General features: G+C 40.6%; 1 protein-coding gene across 2 annotated transcripts; it reads right to left on the reverse strand.

Annotated features, from left to right (window-relative positions):
• Positions 1 to 126: 126 nt before the first annotated feature.
• On the reverse strand, positions 127 to 21863 carry ubn2b (ubinuclein 2b). 2 transcript variants are annotated; one of them, XM_038290453.1, is made up of 17 exons: positions 21198 to 21863; positions 17663 to 17791; positions 17001 to 17102; positions 16220 to 16351; positions 15995 to 16098; positions 15125 to 15623; positions 14966 to 15036; positions 14749 to 14878; positions 14511 to 14617; positions 14315 to 14425; positions 8609 to 8752; positions 8452 to 8502; positions 8323 to 8365; positions 3896 to 5134; positions 3609 to 3816; positions 3269 to 3337; positions 127 to 793 (listed from the first exon to the last, which is right to left on the reverse strand). In XM_038290453.1, the coding sequence occupies exons 1-17, from the start codon at positions 21525 to 21527 to the stop codon at positions 747 to 749; spliced, it is 3516 nt and encodes a 1171-aa protein (XP_038146381.1). In that variant the 5' UTR covers positions 21528 to 21863; the 3' UTR covers positions 127 to 746. The 2 variants fall into 2 exon arrangements, with proteins under 2 accessions (XP_038146381.1, XP_038146380.1); XM_038290452.1 differs by having other exon boundaries at positions 15995 to 16101.
• Positions 21864 to 22169: the final 306 nt, after the last annotated feature.

Consider the following 22169-nt stretch of genomic DNA (forward strand, 5'->3'; position numbering starts at 1 on the left):
CTCCTTAAATGTCAGTTAGGAGGAAAAAGGTCTGTTAAGCTGCCATTGAGATTATTAATCTCAAGCTTTAGGATCCAGAAAGATTACCGGTAGCATGCATATTTTATAGACACTAGAAAAAACAAGTAAAAAAAAAAAAACTTTTACTATTTCAAAGAGCATTTCAAAATACATTTTTACATTTACAAGGTGTACTTGAATGCACCATGACAGCGTCTGCTGTGCTATTAAGCCAGGTTGTCAAACCTTTGGCAGAAATATTTAATGATAGCATCATTAGGATTTTCTTTCAACTCACGGTCTATACAGAAACAATCCCTCAAATTATTCAAGTACATTTAAAAACATGTACATCTCTTTAAAAAAAAAAAGCTCAAATTCATTTTGCAGTTTACAATTCTTACAGATTTCAGTGATAATTACATTATTATAACCAAAAACAGCACCGAGTAGACAAACTGACCATGCATCAGAGTGGGAGACGTCCAAAAGGCACACAGTCCAGACATGTCTACACTCAACCCATTCATTACTCCCCGTCCACAGTGTTAAAGGTCGGTTTTGTAAACATTGACAAACTATCTGCCAGCTCTAAAAAAAGAGTTATAAAATAGTCTTAAAAATGTGATTCTAAGATTTGCTGAGGTGAAGCCTACTGGATTCCAGACCCTTATTAAACATGATCTATTCCAGATCTGCCCCTCCCCTCCTTTGCATTATTAGACGGGTGACCAAGTCCACTCGGATCATAGAGTCTTCCTCTTAGTGTCGCCTCCCTGGCTCTGACCGACATCTGGGGGAGAAAAGAACAAAAGCTGAAGCACAGCGTGTGATGCAAACACTCAGACCTAAGGATCGATCAACTCCTCTTTCCCCTAAACACCAAACCTTTCATCTGGGTATTTTTTTAAATGCTTTTTATCTCTAATAAGTGATTTTTTTGTTTGTTGTTGCTGGTACCGAAAATAAACACATGCTTCTAAGAAGAGGTGATATTTGGGAAAAGCACCTCATGCCATTTGTAAAGTGGAGGCACTGTGATGCTGCGGGCCTGCCTCTCTGTCAGAGAATGGTGCATGGTGGCAAAAAAAAAAATTTAAATAAAATCTGGGAGAAACTTCCTGTAAAAATCAGCTTGATTTGAAAAGTGGACAGAAAAAAATTTATCGTCTGTCAGTCCTGGTTTCTCTCCTCATCCCAGATGTTCTATAGTGTTTAGATCTAGGAAGGAACTGAGATGATCATGGAAGACAGATTGTTTTTTTTTTTTTCTGGTAAAACATTTAAGAATTGGATCAGGTCAATATCTGGATTTCCTCTCCTTTAGTTAAATAACAACCTTCCTGAAAATACAAAACTCTCAATTAGTTTTTTCCCTTTAAAAGACAAACACAAAAATCCTTGATCTTCTACAAAAGGAAAGAAGATAAAAACTTTGATCACAATATTCCTTAAATTTTGTCAGCATAACATATCTTAGATATGAAATTAAAAAATAGCCTGAAAGACTGACAAGATATTTGATGTAATATGAAGTTCTAAAAGCTTTACTTTTAAAAACACAAAACTGCAAAAGAAATTGCTGTATTCATAGACTATATTGAAAAATCTAAAATTTGTGTAAAAGTCCCCAATACTGAATTAAATGATTTTGATATATATATGGATACTGCATGATTGTCCAGCTCTAATGTTACACAAGGCTGAAAGAGAGAAAGAAATAAGAACAGAGGTAAGAAAGAAAGGAAACAATATGGGAAGAAGACAAGATAAAGATTGATCAAGGAAAGTCAAGAGGGAAAATGAAAAGGTAGGAGAAAAAAAAGAAAAGACTCAAGAGAGGAAGGGAAAGAGAACTAGAGGAAAGAAAGAAGAAAATGAAGAAATAAGTCTTTAAAACAGAGAATAAATAGGGCTGGACAAGAGGACTTATCTATTATGTTGGTGAAGATTCTCAGTCATCCAGATCACTAAACAAAAAAAAAACAATCCACTGGACTTTGTTTACAAGTTTGAAGACATTTTGCTTCCCATCCAGGAAGATTTTTAAATTCTAAATGTCAGAAATAAAATGAGCTCAAGGTTTTATAGAGTGGACCAAAGCAAAGCCTTGTTTTGGCTCAGAAAACATGCAAAATGAACCTTATGAGTGGGTCTGCCGCTTTGGACTGGGGGTCGTTTTGTTAGCCTGTAATACCCCAAACCCGTCTATGTCTCTGAAAGGAGCGTCATTAAAGGGGATTGTTGGCCTGGCTGACGAGGTGAGGCGACCCGCACGTCAGGTTCCATTTACATGATTTCTAAGCCAAAACAAGTCTTTGCTTTGGTCCACTCTATAAAATCTTGAACTCAACACCATTTTTGACATTTTAAATTGAAAAAGCTTCCTGCATAGAAAACGAAATGTCTTCAAACTTGGAAACAAAGTCCAGTGAATTGTTTTTAACTTTTGTTTGGAATTAATTACCTGATATTTTCCTACCGAATCTGTTCAATCGATTCCCTTCCTCACTTGAATTTCATAAAAAAAAAAAAAAAGAATTTTTGCTTTTAAAGTCGCCTTTAATAAGGTAAATTTAAAGGGCAACAAAATTAAAGCAATGAAATCTGATTGTTAAATAATCGGGTTTCACAGCAATGTAAATATAACCAACTAAATGTCAGCAGTCGGTGGTAATGAGACCTCAGAAGGAAGTGATGTCACTAGATACGTTTACATGAACAAAATTACTTCTGGACTAAATTAGATCTAAAATTTGCCAAAACTTGAAACCTTCATAAACAAAAAGGTGATTAATGACCCCGCCCTACCTTAAATCTTTTGCTATAGCAAAGATTTCAAGATGTCATTTTACTCACAAAAAAACATTCCTGGAAACAGAGCAAACAGGCCCACAGCATCACAGATCCTCCACTGTACATTACAGTGGGCATTGTTGCTTCTCCCTGTATCAACCTTTTGTTTGATGCCAAGATCCAGATAGTTCGTTCGGACATTTATTTCAAAGAAACTCTGAAAGGGGCCATGAATTTATAGCAACAGAAAAACAAACATTCAAATTAAAGTTTGGATATTTATAATGTAGATTAAGGGTGTTTTACACATCAAAACAGAAATCAAATCAACTCCACCGAGACATGCTGCCACCGACAGATGAGAACAGAACCAGACAGCCGGAAAAACCGAACAGCAGACACTTAAAGAGAACAGGCTGAGGAGGAGAGGAGGTGGAGCAGGCTTGGAGGAACAGGAGGGGTCAGATTTTACCTGAGAAAGCGAGCTGCAAGTGAGGAGGCAGAGCAACCTGAGACCCTGACTGGAGACTCTTATACAGATCTGAGGAGACAGGACAGGGCGACGAGGAGGGGAGGAGAAAGATGCCAACAATACAGAGGAGAAGGAGGAGGAGGGAGGAAACAGGCAGATATCAGGGTGGAAGGTAGGGGAGGAAAGAGAGGATGAGGGAGATGAACAAAATGAAATAGAAAAACATTAATTACGTTCAGACAAACGATATGGTGATCAAACAAATGATGCCGACAAACATCAAACAGAAGGGGGACTCAGACAAACAGAAACGCTCCGCCTCTTTTTTCCTTCCACTCACTCTGGGTTAAGGTGGAGAAGGCGGCGCTGCTGCTGGCCGCCGAGCTGCTGGTCGCCGTGTTGGAGGGTCCGCTGCCCAGCTGGGACAGGTTCAGCATGGGGGAGAACTGGAACGGCAGCGATACGGGCACCAGGCCCCCCAGCATCCCGAAGCCCAGGGGAAGGGAGGAGGCGGAGCCAAGGAGACCGGCGTTTCCTGTCGTGGAAACCTGAGCGAGAAAAAAAAGGGTTTAAATTCCCTGATCTGGATCAAACATCGGGGCAGTTCGGACCCCCGCTGATGCTTACCTGCGGTAGCTGAGAGGAGACCGAGGACAGCGGGACAGACACCACTGGCTTGGCCCCCTGAGGTGCCCCGCCCACTGCGCGCTGACGCTGGCCCGGGGTCGCTGAGGCTGCTGCCATGGAGGCACTGCTTCCTGAATGCTTGCTCATAGATGAGGTGTTTATAAGGCTGGTGTTGGTGGCGCTGATGACACCGGGGGTCTTCTGGCCGCTTTGAGGAGTGTAGCTGCCCTGACCCGACTTGGCGACTCCCCCTGAAGCACCTGAGAACGGCGGCCGGAAGCTGGCCTGGGTTTTGGGAGTGTACTGGTGTACGGCGGGCGCTGCCTGAGAGCGAGGGTTCTGAGGGACGGAGGCCGAGGACGTGGAGGAGGGGGCGGCGGGGGTGGGGGCACGGGGGGTGAGCTTGACGATGGGTGGGATGCTGCTGTGGGTTGACTTGGTGAGGGTGGCGTGCATGGGGGTGATGAAGTTAGACTGCGGCTGAGGCTGGGTCTGCGGGAGGGAGGTGGGGGGTTTGATCTGGGGCAGGCGGGACGTCTGGAAGGTTTTGATGAGCGATGGCGTCGTGAGGGTGTGCGGCCGAGACGACGTTGAAGTGATGATGATGGTGTCCCCACTGGTGGATTTATTATTGCTGCCTTTGAGGAGGCCGGAGGGGGAGACGGAGACCCCCGCCTTCGGTCCCGGGGCCACTAGCGGAGATGCGGTGGGGGGAGGACGTGGTTTCGGCGGAGAAACTGAAACGGGCATGTTTGCTTTGCTCACGCCCACGCTTAAAGGTCTCTGAGTGTTCAGAACCGTGTGTCTGTTCTGCTGCGGCGTGCCCTTAACAAGCCCCGCCCCCTCCACCCTCACGGAGGTCAGAGAGGACGCGGCGGGCCGGGACAGGGAGGGGGAGGGCGATGAAGAGGTAGAGATGTAGTGAGGTGTGCTGGAGCTGGGAGTACTGACGGGGTTCTTCTTCTGCGTCTGGAGGAGCGGCGAGGCGTGCAGGCTGGGGGCGTTGCTGGAGGTCTTGGGTCGCTCCGGCGAAGGCGGAGTGTCCCCCTGAGCCAAACCCTTGGCCGCGTTGCCGAGGATGGCCAGGGCCTGAGAGATGGAGTCCAGGGAGGGAGCCTCGTCGAGGGAGTCCAGGCATATGGTCCCTGGCGGCGAGTGAGGAGGTCGCTTGGCAACCTGGGCAGCGGGGGACGGTGTGGCCCCCACTGAAGGGGTGGGGCGCTGAACCCACGTTACTTCCTGTAAGAACACAGCAGGCCGTCAGGCTTCTTCTAAATATTAGATGAGCTTCTGCCTATTTTGTCACATTGGATGAATCTTAATTTCTGTTTTTAAAACATAAACATTTTTCATTTTTGTTTCAATAATTTGTAAAAATCCTATTTTTCTGCAAATAAACCTGCAGGGCTTTGAAGGCAGGTCTGGCGCTTTATTCTGGTTCACAAACGAGTTTGGACCCATTTTCCAGAGAGTACTCTAATGCAGGGGCAGGGCGCCGCCAAATTTATAAAAATGTATAAAAACAAAAAAGTTTAACTTGAAGCTAAATATAAACTGTGTTTTACCATAAAGTAGAAATACAACGGTTAGAAAATGATTTAACACTGATGGTAATAACTGTGGCGTCTCTAGATTTTCCTTAGCGAGTAATTTACAGTTCATGCGTTTCGCATGGAGGCTTCTTGAGGGAGACATTTTGAAAGGCATCAATGTTTAGTTGTAGCATTCAGTCACTTTTAATAACTTGTTGCCACTACCTCTATACAGGTTATACTTTGCAGATTTATGTTTGTTAAAAATAAGCCTTTTTAAAAATGATGCTTTTCCAACCACTGAATTTTATTCTGTAAAACAGGCAGAGCTACAACAATGTTATGTTTTTTTCCTCTGGGAATCACTGATGTTCAACTACAATTAACACTTTATGAAGTTAAATCTCTTTTTCTCACTTTTTTAAACTCCATCCATTTATCCATAACCACTTTAATTACAGAATTCGGACTTTTTTTCCTCAAGAATCTCAGAATTCAGACTTCTAAATCTTTTTTCCCCCCTTTTTTAAATTGGTAAATGTACTTATATAGCGCCTTTATTCAAGTCAGGAGACTTGACCAGAGCGCTTTACACTACATTCATACACACACTCACACACTGATGGTGACAAGCTACATTGTAGCCACAGCTGTCATTTAGAATGTCATTAGAATGTTTTTAGAACATAAACAGTAGTGTATAGGATTTCCTAAAAGCGAGTTCACGAGTCTACGGAAGCCGGCAGACCAAACCAGCGCATTCAGCTCGGCAAAGAACTCATGCTCTTCCTCAACACTGAAGTCCTCAGACATTTTTCTTTCGTTGTTTCTTTCTTTGCACAGGTAAACAGCACATTTCTTCTTCTAAGCTTGCATTATCAGCAGAGCAGACGCTGAATGCGCACTTTCATCTGGTTTGGTCTGCCGGCTTCCGTAGCGTCGTGATCGCGCAGGTGCGCGCTTTCAGGAAATCCTATACACTACTGTTTATGCTCGAAAAACATTCTAAATGACTTCGTTTTGAGTAAATTCTGGATGCTACCCACTCAGGACACTTGGAATACATTGGACGAGCAGTATGGAGGAATATTGACACGTTTTTTGTGGACTTTTATGGACCTTTCTGTCTCGGTCACCATAGACCTCCATTATTTGAATGTCAGCAGACAGCAAGAAGCCTCCCAGATCTCCAGATGCATTTGAGATATCAAAAAAGTACTCCAGAGTGTTGTTCAGCATGGGGGTGAGTAGAAAATGAAGGCTAATCATGTTTTGGGTGTACTATTCCTTTAAGCTGATGCTTATTTTAACATAAACCATTACTTTCTGGCCCATTAGAAATGTTTACCGTTTTGAAAAACTTTCCATATAGGATGAAAGCTAAAAACACACTAATAACAGATATATTTTTAACAACTAATGAATGGAATTCACAAACTTTGTTTTGATCCCTAATCTAAGTCTATAATAGCTCTGTTTTCATTGCAGACGAACCACCAAACATTATCTGGAGATTTGCTGCTACTGGTGCATTTATGGACATCAGATATAGCTGTAGAGGCTTCGCAGAGTCAATAGTGGAACAGAACTGGGAAATAGCTGCTGCTTCTCTGTAACTCGATTTTGGCGCTTTATTTTCCACTCTTCACGTCTGACTCCACAGCTTTGATTCCCATCCTGCCGAGCTTGAATGACTTCTTGCTCAAAGTACGCCATTCCTCATAAAAATGACCTGGAACTGTTCTTGGCAATGCAGAAAACTGTTGGCTGGAAAGCCAATTTTCATTGAATTTACACTTCCCCACGCTGTCCAGATAAAAAGTTATAGGCGCATCACCCCAAGGTCTGTTTGAGACATTATTTTTATTGCTTCTGCTTTCAGGATGGAACTAATAATGTTTACAGCTAAGCCGTTTGTTAAATGCCAAAAAATTATTGTGAATTATTTTCATTTTTGATATGATCTACAAAAATAAAATCCTATTTATGACTTGGTGGCAATTTTAGACTTATGAAAGACTGATTTAAGGCATTCTAATACCAATTAAGGCCTTATTTTTATATTGAAGAATGCAATGCCTTTTAAGAATTTTTAAGGATCTGCAGGAACCCTGATAATAAGCCAGATTTGATGGTGAATTATCTTGCATCCAACTTGTTTTGAATGTTTTTTTTTTGTTTTTTTTTATAAAAGAATGACATTTGAGTTAATTCCCAGCTTTTGTGTTTTTATAAAGCCCTTGACATTTAGGTTTGTGTTTTCTGTAGAATCCTATAAAAAGGCCATAAATGTCTTCCTAAAATTCCTATTAAAGCTACAGTGTGTAACTTTTAGCGACATCTAGCGGTCAGACTGCAGACTGCAGCAACATGAACATCTCCCCCCCACCGCCTCTCCCCCCCAACAGTACGGCGAGCTTTACGGGACAAAATGTCTTCCACGACGTCCGCATCACCTACCTTCTCAAGTGATGAGGTTTGTTTACATAGATCATTTTACAGATAGTATTTCATTAGTCTGTGTAGGGTATAGATTTCATGTAGACTTAAGATAATAAATATACCCGTTATTTTTTCTACATCGTTGTGACGTTTTGGCGATCTCGCAATCGCTAGTTTGTTGCCTCTGCGCTTGCCGTAGCGCAAAGATGTCTGCCTCCATGGCTGCGAGACCCGCTCCTATGTAATTATAAATAACGAATTCTAAGGCAACGCAAATATTAAGGTTAAGAGGCTGAGCTCGTGCATGATGATAAATAACATAGTTATGTATAATATATTACATTTCTGACTGTATATCCCTGTAATTATTACACACTGTAGCTTTAAATAAGTTGCAAATTGTGAATGTGAGAAAAAGTGGCAAACTTAAAGAGAAAAAAGGGTGAAGTTTACCTTTGGCTTGGCTTTCGGGGTTGGAACCATCTTTTTCTTTGCTCTGAAAACACAACGAAATGCAGAGCATGTTACAAAAAAGGATGAATTGCATAAAATGGTTATTCATAAAAGAAACGGATCTCTCACGTAAAGCCGGTTAGATGACCGTGAACCATGATGCTCTCTTTGAACAGCATTCTAGAAACAGAAATCCAAACAGTGGATTAACTGGTGGATGAAATTCGCAGCCTGTAGGGGGCGCTGGCGCCGCGTGACCTCGAGGGTCTGAGCACACTCCACACACCTGGCTTGCATCCAGCCCTTCGGCCAGAGAGGCTTCACATCCGTCTCCATGAAGGCTTTGAGGTAGTCTTCTAGGGACAGCGAGTTCTTGCCCTCCAGCTCATAGAAGCCCAGCTTCACTTGCACCAAGTTACACAGCAATGACCTAGAAACCACACACATACGAACACTCTTAAAACTTCAGGGGGAAAAATACTTTTCAGTGTAATTTAACAGCTGCTTTGTTGGACTACCATCATAAATCATCATTACAGGATCACATCCAGCAGCTCAGTACGGCTCTGGTTTAAAAAAGAAAACCTCACAGCATGATCCTGCCACCAACATGCTTCAGAGTGAGGCTGTAAGGTGATGCCCAGCATTGGATTTCCTTACATTTTATATTGCAGCCAAAAAGTCTCCTCTGAGCAGAGCTCCTTCTTCCACGTGTTTCCCATAAATAAGAGGCTCCTAAAACTTTCAGTTTCTGACCCACAGAATGGAACCAGAGTCGACTCATGACCCAAACTATCAGGCAAGCGCACAAATATATTCGCCATCAGTTAACCCCAGCTGTGACGGTTTTACAAATATCAACGACCAAAGAAGTTGGTTTTGTTTAGTTTAAAGCTATGCTTCCATATCTTTTAAGCACTTTAGCATAAATATTGTTTAGTTCAATTCATGTTGTGGATCTAAAGACTGCAGGTGGGGTCACGACCCCAAACCTTGGAATCTACGCCCTTTAAACTTTAAACCTGGGATGTCTATTGTACGGAAGAGGATTAGGGCCACTGAAAAAATAAAAACAGGTTAACTGATTTTTAAATATTATTTCAGTTTAATATGGGAAAAAGTCAGAATGCTGACTTTTTTCCCTCAGAGTTCTGACTTTAATCTCAGAATTTTGGATTTTAATAGAAGGAAGAGATGTGGGAGCACTCAGCTTTACTGACAAAGATGTGAGTTCTTTGGGAGGGCCAGTAACACATTGGTGGAAAATGACAAAATTAGGCAACTTTTAACGTGCCTAAGGGTCCCTTAGGGGTGACGCTTTTTCATTAATGGAAGAACAGAAGGTGATTAAGACAAGAGAGCTAGTTTAGTCTCTAAAACAGACATGGCTGATGCTAACATTCTTGTTAGCTGTCAGAATTCAGAAATTAAAGTCAGAATTCAGAGATTAAAGTCAGAATTCTGAGATTAACGTCAGAATTCAGAGATTAAAGTCAGAATTCTGAGATTAAAGTCAGAATTCAGAGATTAAAGTCAGAATTCTGAGATTAAAGTCAGAATTCAGAGATTAAAGTCAGAATTCAGAGATTAAAGTCAGAATTCTGAGATTAAAGTCAGAATTCTGAGTCAGAATTGTGAGAAAAAAGAAGAATTCTGAGATTAAAGTCAGAATAAAGGATTAAAGCATATTTGTATTGGAACAGACTAGGGCTGCAACTAACGATTATTTTAAAAATCGATTAATCGGCCGATTATTTTTTCGATTAATCGGACAAAAAATATTTTTTATATTAACCTCTTTATTCCAAAATAAACATTTTAGACAGAACAAACAAGCACACAAGTACAGGTTGCTCATTAACTGTACTGGTGCAATATGAAAAATAAATGTTTGTGTTAAAACTACGCAAACTTACATGAGAAATGTAGCTGTACATCCACAAAATATAGTGTACTTTGTTTCATAAAGTGCAAAAAAAGACATTTTTGTTTTTAAAAGCCCCTAAGGGGTTCAAACAATAGGTCCCCCCATTTCCACAAATGAGTTTTTTTTTAGACTAGAAGAGTTCTGCCTTTTAAGACAGGAAAGTATAGCAGTTAAAGTTGCTACTTGAGAAAATACTGAACCATAGAGATAAAAATAGCCCTGTGATTCAAATTATAAATTGTATTTGGAATCAAAATGAGAGAACTAGGGGTGCTAAAAAACACATCCTCCAAAGACAGATATTTACATGGGAATGTGGCATATAATTAATTGACATATTACTGATCTTGCTGGATTTTATTCTGCTTTACTTCCATAAATTGCAGGATCTTCTTTACTTTATCTTCGCCAGAAGATTTAAACTTTAAAAGCCTTGCCCTCATAATTTGCAAGTTAATTTATTTATAAAGAAAATATAAACGCTGCTTAAGCTAATTCAAATGAAATTAAAAGTAAAATAAGTAGCCAACCTTATCACTGTCTATAACCTACTAACAAGGTAAGGAAAGCATCAGATGAGCTACCTGAGAAACTAACGGTACATTTCCCCACTAAACAAACACCAAAAAAACATGGTGCTTCCGTGCCATGTTCATTTGTTTTGACAAAAGTTGCATGTTACGACTTTTTTCACTTTACAAAGCGCAGGCTATTTTAATTATTTTGATAAATTTGCGCCATCAATCCCGGCGCATGCACGCTTCATTTGCAGTCTGGACGCTGAGGGTAAACATCCTGCGGCTCTGACTGCAGCGCTGAGAGGGACTCCTGCGGGAGAACGGGGTTGGGATGGGGGGAGGCGCCCCACGGCAGAGTAGGAACGATACATGCTTTCATGTAAGAGTCTCCAAAAGCCGCCAGTGGCACCGTAAAAAGTCGCCAGATTTGTCGCCAGTCGCTTTTTTTGAAAAATAGTCGCTGAAGGGGTCTGAAAAGTAGCTGAGTTGGCAACACTGCACCTGCGGCGCTGCCGCATTTTTTTTTCTTCCCCCGTTTCAGTCAAGTGGATGTGATGACGGCGGCGGCGGATGACGCATTAATCGCACGACACAACTAATCGATGATGAAATTCGTTGCCAACGCTTTTAAAAGTCGATTTTTATCGATTTTATTGATTCGTTGTTGCAGCCCTAGAACAGACCGACTCAATGCATGACGGCTTCTAGAGTTTTTCCTACATTCTGAATATCTTTTAATTTTTAAAACAAAATTATTTATACATTACAACATTGTATGTAACATGGTGAGGGGCATTATACTGATTTAAGATAAAAGTAACAACGATCAGCATTAAAGCGCTTCTAAAGGACTTTCAGTTTTGGTTGGCTTTGGCGCCATCCAGTGGATAAATGCTGTATTGTTTTGCCTGGAGGAAGACAGCATGAGAAGCAGCCCTGATCTCTGACGCCTGCAGTGTGATTAAAATGCATTTCTCTTTCTAGGGAAGTGGAAGATGAATAGGAATGAGGAAATGAATCTGCTAAATAATGTCAAAAGGCAATGTTGAAAATTAGAACCGTTTTAACTTTGGTTTGGTAGCATACAGGTGCTGGTCATAAAATTAGAATATCATGAAAAAGTAGATTGATTTCAGTAATTCCATTTAAAAAGTGAAACTTGTATATTATATTCATACATTACATACAAACTCATATATTTCAGATGTTTATTTTGTTTAATTTTGATGATTACAAATGACAACAAATGAAAATCTCAAATTCATCATATCAGAAAATTAGAATATTACTGAAGACCAATAAAAACAAAGGATTTATAGAAATGTTGGCCAACTGAAAAGTATGAACATGAAAAGTATGAGCATGTACAGCACTCAGTATTTAGTTGGGCCTCCTTTGGCCTGTATTATTGCAGCAATGCGGCGTGGCATGGAGTCGATCAGTCTGTGGCACTGCTCAGGTGTTATGATAGCCCAGGTTGCTCTAATAGTGGCTTTTAGCTCTTCTGAATTGTTGGGTCTGGTGTATTGCATCTTCTTCTTCACAATACCCCATAGATTTTCTATGGGGTTAAGGTCAGGAGAGTTTGCTGGCCAATTAAGAACAGGGATACCATGGTACTGGTAGCTTTGGCACTGTGTGCAGGTGCCAAGTCCTGTTGGAAAATGAAATCTGCATCTCCAAAAAGTTGGTCAGCTGCAGGAAGCATGAAGTGCTCTAAAACTTCCTGGTATGTGGCTGCGTTGACCCTGGACCTCAGAAAACACAATGGACCAACACCAGCAGATGACATGGCACCCCAAACCATCACTGACTGTGGAAACTTTACACTGGACTTCAAGCAACGTGGATGAAGTGCCTCTCTTCTTTTCCTCCAGACTCTGGGACCTTGATTTCCAAAGGAAATGCAAAATTTACTTTCATCAGAGAACATGACTTTGGACCACTCACCAGCAGTCCAGTCCTGTTTCTCTTTAGCCCAGGCAAGACGCTTCTGACGCTGTCTGTGGTTCAAGAGTGGCTTGACACAAGGAATGCGACAGCAGAAACCCATGTCTTTCATACGTCTGTGTGTGGTGGTTCTTGAAGCACTCACTCCAGCTGCAGTCCACTCTTTGTGAATCTCCCCCACATTTTTGAATGGGTTTTGTTTCACAATCCTCTCCAGGGTGCGGTTATCTCTCTTGCTTGTACACTTTTTTCGACCACATCTTTTCCTTCCCTTCGCCTCTCTATTAATGTGCTTGGACACTGAGCTCTGTGAACAGCCAGCCTCTTTAGCGATGGCCTTTTGTGTCTTGCCCTCCTTGTGCAAGGTGTCGATGGTCGTCTTTTGGACAACTGTCAAGTCAGCAGTCTTCCCCATGATTGTGTAGCCTATAGAACTAGACTGAAAGACCATTTAAAGGCTTTTGCAGGTGGTTTGAGTTAATTAGCTGATTAGAGTGTGGCACCAGGGGCCATCAATTTTGAACCTTTTCACAATATTCTAATTTTCTGATATGATGAATTTGAGATTTTCATTTGTTGTCATTTGTAATCATCAAAATTAAACCAAATAAACATCTGAAATATATGAGTTTGTATGTAATGTATGAATATAATATACAAGTTTCACTTTTTAAATGGAATTACTGAAATCAATCTACTTTTTCATGATATTCTAATTTTATGACCAGCACCTGTATTACTGCACAGTCACCGCCTGTCAGCTGATACGCTGATGAGCCTTAAAACAGATAAATCTATTATTTTTGATCATTTCACTGTAAACACATGTATAGATCCCAGCAGAAAGCTGCCGCATTACATCTCTCCATGAGATCGGGCATATAGCTTTAAGATCTAATCTTTAATTTTCTTTTTCAACCAAATCAGATTTTTTTTTTTTATTCTTAACTTTCATGATGGACCAAGAGATTAATCAATGTTATCAATTAATAGAATTTTCTGTTTATGAAGATTATTTTTTGTAAAATCAGGATTTTCTTTCCCCACCAATGTCCTACTTGGGCTTCCGTAGCTCAGGGTGACATCAGTTCATCCCTTTCTGTTCTTAGATGTGTTCTTATAACTGAAAAAACTGACTTAGTTTGTAACACCGTTCGCTGCAAACATTTTATTTGTTGCATTTTCTTTGTTCAACAGCATTTTCCCAGCTAGAATTACATTTTCATTAAATGAAGTACTCCTCCCAGAGAGGAGGGTTGAAATAAAAGGTAGTTTTTGAAAGTTACTCTGTCACTTTTATTTTAAAAAATCATCAAGGAGTGGGAAAAAGACAGATGACAATCTTTTAACTTTTAGATGAGAATTAATTGAGCTATGAAACGCTTTCTATCAAACATAGATTATTAGAAATGCTGACTTTATTTATTGTTACCTAATAAATAAAGTGAGCCTCATTTTATTAGGTAAAGATATAGGTTGGTGCATTCTCAAAGCGTTCCCTCCCCCTCATGATTACGAGTCTTTTCTAAATGAAATAAGATTTTTGGTGGAACGCGTCAGAAGAACAATTTAATGGGTGTAAACTGTCCAAACAGACCTGAGTTTGTCATCCCAGATGAACTTTTTCCGGGGCCCCATCACCCTTTTCCCGGGTTTCTCCTCATCGTCGTCTTCTGACCCGTTTTTGTCTCCTTCCTCAGACTGCTGCCTGTGAGAACCAACAAGCAGCTCTAAAAAAACATATCGGATTCATCTAGATTTAGAGAAAAACAACAAGAGCAGTTTTCCCTTACTTTGCCACTTTGGCGATGCAGTCCATGTTGTAGCGAGCGATCTGCTCCGGCATCACGCTGCACACGGCTAGTTTCAGCTTCAGAAGGGGCGCTTTAAGCCGGTCGTCCTGGGCGAGAGATAAGAGATGTCAGAAGCTGTGTGGGGCCTATCCAGGCCAGCAGACTGATGCTATATATAGTCCGCTACAGAAACATTCAGATATGGGAGCTAACTGGAAGCTAACACAGGAACACCCACCTGCACGTTGAGGCTGAGCTTTTTAAGGCGTTTGAGCAGAGCTTCTTTATTGCAGGGCACAAAGGCCTCCAGGTGAGAGTAGACGGCCGAGCGCACCTCTGCAGGCTGCTCCTGAACCTGCAACTCGATGCTGCCGTACAGAGACACAAGCACACGTTATCATTCAGCTCGCTTTTAATCTTTCACAGCAGACACAGATGGGATGAATGATACCGACTCTAGAAGGATGTTGTTCATATCCAGCGTGAAGAACTTCTTCCTGCCTTCCTCGTCAAACTGACGGGACGCCTGGGGGAGGAAGCGTCGATTAGAGGAGACCATAAAAGCAGCAGAAATTGATATCTGAAGGGAATTCCTTTTTATTTTTGTTCCATACCGCTCTCAAGTCCTCGATCCGCTTTGAGAGCGGACCTGGCAGCCCGCAGGGAAGAGGAGGAGGAGGGGTCATCATGTTGCCCTGCAACAATCGACCCGTTTTCTGACCCGACCCAAACGACCCGTTCTCCCCCTGCGAGGGGCTGCAAGGCTGAGGCGAGTCCAGCATCCCGAAGTCCAGGTCCCCCATCATGTCCTGCAGGATGTCGTTGTTGGCGGAGCCCAGGAGCGACATGACGGCTTGGTCCTCGGTCAGGTCCGTGATGCCGCAGTCGGCGCCGCTGACGGGGGCTTTCGGGTGGGCGCTGACAACCGCGCTGTTGGCGCCGGGCACTTTGGTGTTGGGTCGCGGCAGAGAGGCTGCGGCCGCCAGGTTCTTCTTGCGCATCTCCTCCTTCTCCCTGGTGAAGCGGCGCAGCATGTTGGCCAGGTGCAGCGAATCCTTCATCAGCTTCTTCCTCTTCTTTTTCTCTGGCCGGAGAACGTTCAGAGCCAAAACGCTGCCACAACAAACCAGAAATAAATAAAAAAAATTTAAAAACTAACAGAACTTTATAAAGGGGGCACATGGAATCCCCACAGTGAGACATGGCAGTGGTAGCGTAGTGCTGTGGGAACAGTTAAATACAGACCAATCTCAGGGGGAAAAAATATTTTGCTCCATTTCCTTCGTTAGTATTCGACCTCCCTGTATCTTACCAAGAGAATTATCCCCACAGCATGATTCTGCCTCTACCATGCATCTATTATCTTACCATTTTCTTTAATATGTAAGGCAAAAAGTTCAACATGGTTAAAAAAGCGCAATAGTTAAGCCCCTCTGCAGCAGGCTGTAAAAACCCACGCAATAGGTCACATTCAAGAACCTCACCCAGGCTTCGGCACTTTATTCTTCTTGGGTTTCTTCTCCTCCAATAATCCACCATCTTGCTTTTTCCGTCGCTTCTTAATCACTCGCTCTTCCCCGTCCTTCATCTTCTGTAAGAAAGGAAAGGATCAGGGTTTACTAAATGCTACGGCATTTGGCTTTTTTTTTTGCATTTTAGCAAGAGGTTGAATTCATGCTGGGAAACATTTTGAGAAGAAAAAAAATAACCTTGAAGCGATGATCCTCTGTGTTTGTGTTTTCCCCTTCAGAGTCAGACGCTGCCCTGAACTGCAGAGTGCCCGTGTTGATGTAGAAGCCTCCGTGTTTTGTGGTGAGAGAGGCTGGCACCAGCTCATCATACTAAAGGAAAAAGGAAAAAAAATAAATCACGGATTTAAGTGTCCTAATTTCTTATTTATAGGTGATGAACCAGAACGAAGATAAATTCTGCAAAACATCATGAAAACTGCGAAACTGGATGAAGCCTCAGAATGTATAGAAGCACATCTTGACGATGACCGCAGCAAATTTTAATGAATCGGTTAAAGAATTTTGTTCTACAAAGGTTTCAGTGAACAGTATCGCAGGAAGACCTGTAATTTTTGGCACAGATGTGCCGCAAGTATCCAAAACTTTCAAAAAAATTTTTTGGTTCCCAACTTAAACAAATTCTTGTCTAATAAACATGCTCATTTCCATGGTATTCCTACTCCTGCATATAAAAACAGGACTTTTTCAATAAGATTTCCTTGTGTTTTCTAAACAATTCCATGAAACACATCAAAAGATCAATAAACTGAATAGAAAATTAGATGTATTCTACAACATAGTTATAAAGTGTCATAAATCACGTAGGTTTGATGTGTGAGTGTTTCAGCCATATCAATAAATAGATCTAAATGCACAGAGCTCAGCTGGGCTGAGCACCGAACCGTCAGGCTTAACTCATCACACATGAGAGATGATTTCATTTTTTAGGAACTTTTTAAGAAAAAAATAAATGACTTACAGCTTCTGAATTGTCTATAAAGGGGTCCGTTTCATCGTAACCATAGCCGATGTCAATGAGATCCTGCATCCGATCCTTTTTCTTCTTTTTAGTGGCGCCTCCCTAAAACAGATACATCAGAAAATGTAAAAAAAATAAATAAATAAAGGCTATAAATGTGTTTTTGTCTGTGTGTTTTTAATACATTTCTAGTTTGTTATAGAAAAGTGAAGCACATTCAAGATCATTAAAACAATTTAAAGAAAATCAGACAAATTATCTCATTTTAAATTTGTTTTTGTTTTGTTTTTAGGGGGGAAATTAGTTTAAATTAAATACGAAAGCTGACCTTCCAAACCCTAAGAACGATGGGAAAAGGAATCCAGTTCAGATAGAAAACTACATAAATTAAACTAGAAGGATTTTAATGAGGTAAAAAAGGGAGAAGTTAGTCTCAGTGGATTCACAGAACACCCAAAATGTTTGAATGTTTCAGGATAGCTAAAGCAAAAAGTAAACAAATCTGTCTGAGTCCAGCTCCAACCCTTTCCATGTACTCTTTGAATATTTGCATTTGTTTAAGAAAACATGTTTAGCAAGTCAAATCAATGGATTTCACCGATTTAAGGCAAAAAACTTAAATTTATACAAAAAAAATACATATTAATTTCAAAACTGCTCACATATTTGCTCTCAAATTTCCTGGCGAGCTCTTCCACCTCCCGCCTCTCCTTCTCGTCGTCAGCAAAAGGGTCGCTGGGGTCCAGGGGGGGAGTGAGGCCTTTAGGTACAGTTGAACCTGCAGGCTTTACCTGAAAAAAAAAAATAATACTGAGCATTTGTATTTTGTTTGTAAACGTCAACATCTGTAAAAGTGATAGAGCCCATTTGATACAAGATACATCTGAACTGAAACTGAATAATTATCTATTAACAGAGTAAAAAACAGGCCAGGAAGTAGGGTTGTCAAAAGTATCGAAACTCAAAAAAGTATCGATACGGAAATGTTGTATCCGGATACAATACTCGATTTTAAAAGTATCGATACAGTGCCGTCACCAGTGGCACCTAAGCAGTCGTTCATCTAAAGTGCAGAATAGAGGACAATGCGCTTTCAGAACACTGTGTGAATGAATAATTCTGTGCTCTTTTCAGTTTCAGACTTTTTTTTTGTAAGAGGTGCAGCTGCTGAGAATTATTTTTGTTTCTTAACTGGTTTGGCTAGCGTCATTGTTATGTGTGCAAAGCATAGCCAAGGAAGGAACACTTCATTTGAATTTTATAAGTTTTTTATCAAGCTTATATTATGCACAGCATACAAGCTTTATTGTGTTTATTTATTGTATTTTATTTATTAATGAAAATATTTCTGTTGAATTTTGGAGTCTTTGTTTTTATCCTTGTGGTATCGAAAATGGTATCGAGTATAGAATATTTTCCTTAGTATCGGTATCGAGTTGAAAAGTTTAGTATCGTGACAACCCTACCAGGAAGCTTGTGATTGTGCAACATGAGCAAAAGAATCCTGGTCGAAAACTTTAGTGTCACATGATTTCACGTGGAAAAAGCTCATCTTGGTTTTTAAGTTCAAACTCTTATACCTGTGAATACGAAGAGTAGAGAATAGCCGGATGAAGAAGCGTGGATTTACAAAATTAAAACTTTTTTTTAAATGTAAACAAACAAAAAAACAAATGTTCATTATTCCTCGAGTGAATCTGCGCTGATTTCATCATAGCCAATGTTCTATTTATTTATCTATTTTGCAATGCACTGAACCTTTCCATATCAATGCCTTTCGCACATGACTTTAAACTGGTTTTCCTTTTTATTACGGTTTACATCCTTGATCACTGCTGCACTTTATAAATGGTAATATTTATTTTATTTCACTGTTATAAGCTGCTCATTGAGGGGATGGGTTAAATGCAGAGCTAAATTTCTCTAATGTAAGATCAATAAAGTTCAGTTATTATTAATATTCACTGTTGTAAGCTGTATGCATCGAAACTTTGTTTTGTAGATGACAATAAAGTTTGTCTAAGAGCTTCAAATAAAAATTGAGCTGATCTGCTGCTATTAGGGAACGCTAAGCCAGATATGGGAATAATGACAGACTTTGGAATGGATCCTTCATCCTCCTTAAACATTTTCAGTCTGATTTCCTGGTACCAGATTCCACTGAAAGTGCAAGGTTCCCATCTAAGTCTAAAATATTTACTGCAGTTTAACAAAACACGTGAAAACTGCTTTTGGCACGCTGTGATTCAAGCTATGACCCAAGCTGTGGAGGTTAAACTGGACCAAGTAGGAAAGCATGTTTGTCAGCCTCAGAAACTGGAAGATCGGTTGGTATGCATTGTCTGGAGATGACAGTAAGTGGCGCTCAAAGGGTTGGGATTATTGCTAAAACAATTAATCGGATTAATCATCATTAATCTATTATTGAAATAATCATCAACTATTTTAGTAATTTATTGTTAAATGGAGTGTAGAGACTGTAAAACATGCCTTTAGCTGACAGATCGACCCACTTAGAGCAATAAATAAATCAAAATTGTGAAAAAATTATTAGTAAACATTTTGCATTTAAAATAAAAAAAGCTTTTTCATCTGTCAATATGTTCAAACCAGAACTTCTCAGCTAGAAACATTTTAGTTTCACCTGTTTAATTTAGTAAAAAAAATATTCCTTAAGGAACCTTTGGTTGTCCGATTATTAATTGAAAAACATAATCGACAGATTAATTGATTTTCAAAATAATAGTTAGTTGCTTTCAACCTCTCCACCCCTTTAGAGTTCCCTTCTTAAGACTTCATGATATTCATCGCTGGTAAGTTCATAATTGTTTATTTTTACTCAAAATTGAAAATTATAGACCATTTTGTGTTGCTCCAAAAAGTTGTATAAACCACAAATCAAACTGAAAAGGATAAGATTAGGATCCAATTTAGGGGCAAAATATAAATTTTTTTTTTTTTTTTTTTTTGTAGAACTGATGCAATTAATCAGTTTTATTCATCATTAGAAGCAGAGGAGTGGTTTCCAATAGGTGACAGTTTTTTTCCTGAAATAAACCAATAAAATTCTGCAGCCAGGAACAATGATCCAAAGCACAGGCCAGGGTTTTCAGCCCCCCCTGCCTGCACTGATTTCATTCTAAATAATGTTTTACTGCATTTTTCACCATATTTATTCATCTATTTTGCAATGCACTGAACCTTTCCATAACAATGCCTTTCGCACCATGACTTTAAACTGGTTTTCCTTTTTTACTTCAGTTTACATTCTTGATCACTGCTGCACTTTATAAATGGCAATATTTATTTCATTGCACTGTTATAAGCTGCTTATTCAGGAGATGGGTTAAATGCAGAGCTAAATTTCTCCAATGTAAGATCAATAAAGTTAAATTATTATTATTATTATTCACTGTTGTAAGCTGTATGCATGTTTTTAGTTGCAGCCCTAGGCAGGATCTTGTTTTGTTTTGTCACAATGCTTTTAACCTCTCCACCCCTTTAGAGTTCCCTTCTTAAGACTTCATTCATCGCTGCCAAGTTAATAATTGTTTATTTTTACTCTCAATTCAGAATTGAGATTATATAACTTTTTGAGTTGTAAACAACAAATTAAACTAATAAGGATAAGATTAGGATCTAATTTAGGGGCAAAATAATATAAAATACTTTTTTTTGTAGAACTGATGCACTTAATCAGCTTTATTCATCATTAGAAGCAGAGGAGTGGATTTCCAGTTGTTTTCTAAAATAAAGGAATTAAAACCCTGCAGACATGGACAATGATCCAAAGCACAGGCCAGGGCTTTCAGCCCCCCCTCTCCAAACACATATCCAACGTGCAGATCGTGCAACACAGCCTCAAAACATCAGAATCTGCCCCAAAGCTTTAGTTCTGGATATAAAATCGCCACTAAAGACCTGCTGAGGACATTAAAGGAAGCTGTGTGAAAAGACAGTTCAATGAGGGCATCTCGACAGGCTTTGTTTATCTCCCAATCTGGCTGAAATTGTTTTCTTATAAAGCTGATCTAAGTTATTACCAACGTTATGAATCTTTTTATTGTCATTTAACTAGATAAAAAGCTTTTGTGTATTTGTTCTTTTTATCAAATTGACAGTAAAGTAGAGCTGGCTGTATCTATGCCCTTGTTGCCATCATGGTGTCCACAGTCACGCGTGTCTGTGGTGTCTAACCTGAGCAGCAGTTGGCTGGACCAGCTCGCCGTAGTTGAACTCGGATGAGCTCCTCTCGTTCGGCTCGCTCAGCGTCAGGTTGAGGCGGACGGTGGGCTTCGTTTGCCCGCCGTCGGTGTCGCCTCCCTTCGTGTTGCCAAACGCCGCTCCGGAACCTCCTGACCCGGCCGCCGCTACACCTCCACCTCCATCTTTCCCCAAAGTGATGTCGGCGGCCTCGTCCTCAAGGCGGCGCTTCTTGTTGGGCTCCGGGGTCTGCTGCTGGGGCGGCGGCGGCGGGGCGCTGAAGGAAGAGATGGTCACGAACGGCACTTTCCTCGGCTCTGCCATTTGGCGCTCTGCTACTCCGGTGAGCGGGCACACGGACCGGGGGAGGGAGCGGCAGCTGCTGGGAGAGAGCCGGAGAGTCTCGACGGGTGCTGCTAGCTAGTTAGCTTCTTCGGAATGACTCCTCCGGGGCCACACAGCGACTTTAGTCCCTTCTCCCCCGCTTTAATCCATGTAGTATTTTCCGTGGCTCTGCCCCGCCGCCTACGAGGTTCTTAAACATAAATAAATCGCAAGTTTGAGTATTTCCATGAAACTGGTGTTTAGCTACTACAGAGAAGATTTTGAAGTAGCCATCTTGGTCATTATTATCATTATTCAGAGGCAGGGTGGTATCTATAGAAAAAGGAAGAGGAATGATGATTGGCCAATGGCAGCAGCGGGACACGCCTACCTGGCTGATAAGCGCGAATGTAGCGGGGAAGGACTCTTCTGCGCATGCGTGACGGTCAGAGGGCCGCATGGAAGAGCTCCATTAAAATTACATCCTGCCCTTAATATTTAATATTTTATCATATTTCTGTGTAGTATGTACTGCATTAAGCATAAAAGTTAAATATTATACTATTTTTTTTTTCAAATAGTATAAACAAATATTTACAAAGGCAGTAACTTTTTATATATAAGAGGTGAAACCTTTTTATT

Source organism: Cyprinodon tularosa, unplaced genomic scaffold (assembly GCF_016077235.1).
Source record: "Cyprinodon tularosa strain WSP-4 unplaced genomic scaffold, ASM1607723v1 ctg280, whole genome shotgun sequence".
Lineage (NCBI taxonomy): Eukaryota > Metazoa > Chordata > Actinopteri > Cyprinodontiformes > Cyprinodontidae > Cyprinodon > Cyprinodon tularosa.